Source organism: Myotis brandtii, unplaced genomic scaffold (assembly GCF_000412655.1).
Source record: "Myotis brandtii unplaced genomic scaffold, ASM41265v1 scaffold693, whole genome shotgun sequence".
Taxonomy (NCBI): domain Eukaryota; kingdom Metazoa; phylum Chordata; class Mammalia; order Chiroptera; family Vespertilionidae; genus Myotis; species Myotis brandtii.
The window spans coordinates 1,443,366-1,446,104 of record NW_005370710.1 but is presented as its reverse complement, the minus strand read 5'-3'; the positions used below and the strand labels follow the sequence as shown (position 1 = coordinate 1,446,104).

Here is a 2,739-nt window from a genome sequence, read left to right as displayed (position 1 = left end):
CCGGCGCCCGGTGGTACCTGTGCTGACGGCCTGCCAGCCCACGGAGAACGGCGTCCGGGCTTGAACGACGTACAGGGTGACGGGGCTGTGGTTGTCGGGCCCGGGGCTCCAGGACAGCTGGGCGGTGGTGTCTGTGATCTCGTCGATGGTCACGGCCTCGGGGGGCCCTGGGGGACCTGCCGGAGGGAGAGGGAGTCCCTCAGAGGTGCCCAGCGTGTCCACACGTCCGAGAAAGGGATCGCGTGACGGAGCGGGGCCCGGCTCCTCCACCGTTTATCCACCCGCCACAGCCACCCGCGCCAGTTCCTCACTGAGCGCCCACCAGATGCCCCGTTCTTCGGGGCCGAAACTAGAGGAAGGAGATACGGCCGCTCCTTCCAGGGCTCACAGTACAACAGGGAAAACTCATGGGGTCGCAGCGTTGCCCTGTCCCCGCCCACCTGCCCCTACAGCAAGAGCAAACACACGCCTGTGTGCGTGGGCGCAGCTGGAAGGCCCAGAGCTCGTCTCAGGCTGCCTTTGCTAGAGCACTGTCAGCTGGGGCTGCAGTCCGTGGCCGGTAGTCCATGGCTGGCGGTGCAGCCTGGGGCCCTGCCTGTGCAGCCTCCAGCCCTGCCCCTGCCTGTGCAGCCTCTGGCCCTGGCCCTGCAGCCTCCTTCCCTGTTCCTGCCCTGGCCCTACAGCCTCGAACCCTGTCCCTGCAGCCTGGGGTCCTGTCCCTGCAGCCTCTGGCCCTGTCCCTGCAGCCTGGGGCCATGTCCCTGTCCTGTCCCTGCAGCCTCCTTCCCTGTCCCTGCCCTGTCCCTGCAGCCTGGGGCCCTGTCCCTGCAGCCTGGGGTCCTGTCCCTGCAGCCTGGGGCCCTGTCCCTGCAGCCTGGGGTCCTGTCCCTGCAGCCTGGGGCCCTGTCCCTGCAGCCTGGGGTCCTGTCCCTGCAGCCTGGGGCCCTGTCCCTGCAGCCTGGGGTCCTGTCCCTGCAGCCTGGGGCCCTGTCCCTGCAGCCTGGGGTCCTGTCCCTGCAGCCTGGGGCCCTGTCCCTGCAGCCTGGGGTCCTGTCCCTGCAGCCTGGGGCCCTGTCCCTGCAGCCTGGGGTCCTGTCCCTGCAGCCTGGGGCCCTGTCCCTGCAGCCTGGGGTCCTGTCCCTGCAGCCTGGGGCCCTGTCCCTGCAGCCTGGGGTCCTGTCCCTGCAGCCTGGGGCCCTGTCCCTGCAGCCTGGGGTCCTGTCCCTGCAGCCTGGGGCCCTGTCCCTGCAGCCTGGGGTCCTGTCCCTGCAGCCTGGGGCCCTGTCCCTGCAGCCTGGGGTCCTGTCCCTGCAGCCTGGGGCCCTGTCCCTGCAGCCTGGGGTCCTGTCCCTGCAGCCTGGGGCCCTGTCCCTGCAGCCTGGGGTCCTGTCCCTGCAGCCTGGGGCCCTGTCCCTGCAGCCTGGGGTCCTGTCCCTGCAGCCTGGGGCCCTGTCCCTGCAGCCTGGGGTCCTGTCCCTGCAGCCTGGGGCCCTGTCCCTGCAGCCTGGGGTCCTGTCCCTGCAGCCTGGGGCCCTGTCCCTGCAGCCTGGGGTCCTGTCCCTGCAGCCTGGGGCCCTGTCCCTGCAGCCTGGGGTCCTGTCCCTGCAGCCTGGGGCCCTGTCCCTGCAGCCTGGGGTCCTGTCCCTGCAGCCTGGGGCCCTGTCCCTGCAGCCTGGGGTCCTGTCCCTGCAGCCTGGGGCCCTGTCCCTGCAGCCTGGGGTCCTGTCCCTGCAGCCTGGGGCCCTGTCCCTGCAGCCTGGGGTCCTGTCCCTGCAGCCTGGGGCCCTGTCCCTGCAGCCTGGGGTCCTGTCCCTGCAGCCTGGGGCCCTGTCCCTGCAGCCTGGGGTCCTGTCCCTGCAGCCTGGGGCCCTGTCCCTGCAGCCTGGGGTCCTGTCCCTGCAGCCTGGGGCCCTGTCCCTGCAGCCTGGGGTCCTGTCCCTGCAGCCTGGGGCCCTGTCCCTGCAGCCTGGGGTCCTGTCCCTGCAGCCTGGGGCCCTGTCCCTGCAGCCTGGGGTCCTGTCCCTGCAGCCTGGGGCCCTGTCCCTGCAGCCTGGGGTCCTGTCCCTGCAGCCTGGGGCCCTGTCCCTGCAGCCTGGGGTCCTGTCCCTGCAGCCTGGGGCCCTGTCCCTGCAGCCTGGGGTCCTGTCCCTGCAGCCTGGGGCCCTGTCCCTGCAGCCTGGGGTCCTGTCCCTGCAGCCTGGGGCCCTGTCCCTGCCCTGTCCCTGCAGCCTCCTTCCCTGTCCCTGCAGCCTGGGGTCCTGGCCCTGCAGCCTGGGGTCCTGTCCCTGCAGCCTCGGGTCCTGTCCCTGCAGCCTCGGGTCCTGCCTGTGCAGTGTACTCACTACCCCCCTCCCTGACGGGCACTGTATCTGCCCGTGGGCAAATCCCAGACATGGGAGACCAGCCCTCACCGGCTCAGAAGGCACGATCGACCACCTCGAGAGAGAAGGTGGCGCGAGAAGGTCACTGGGAGGGACATGTAATGATGACAGTCCTGCCCATCACAGGGCATAGGATGCGATGCCCCCATGTCTCTTTCCTCCTCCACAGTCACCGACCACCGGCCGGGAGACTAGATTTTCCTCCTCCTCCTCCGCTGAAGGGAGGGGCTGGGAATCTGGGTGCTGGGGGTGACGGATGTTCCACGGGGACATTTCAGCCCGTCCGTCAAATGCCGCCTCCATAGAACTGGGGCCACCTTTGTTCCTGGGACCTTATTAACCAGATAAAGTCCAGACG

The 2,739-nt window shown here is 69.9% G+C and overlaps 1 protein-coding gene across 2 annotated transcripts in view; it reads right to left on the bottom strand.

Moving 5' to 3' along the window:
• CNTN4 (contactin 4) overlaps positions 1–2,739 on the bottom strand; it is a 387,684-nt gene that overhangs the window by 10,178 nt on the left and 374,767 nt on the right. For both annotated transcript variants that reach the window (XM_005881887.2, XM_005881885.2), the window contains exon 16: positions 18–176. In XM_005881887.2, the coding sequence (XP_005881949.1) occupies positions 18–176 (159 nt within the window). The remainder of the gene's footprint in view (positions 1–17; positions 177–2,739) is intronic.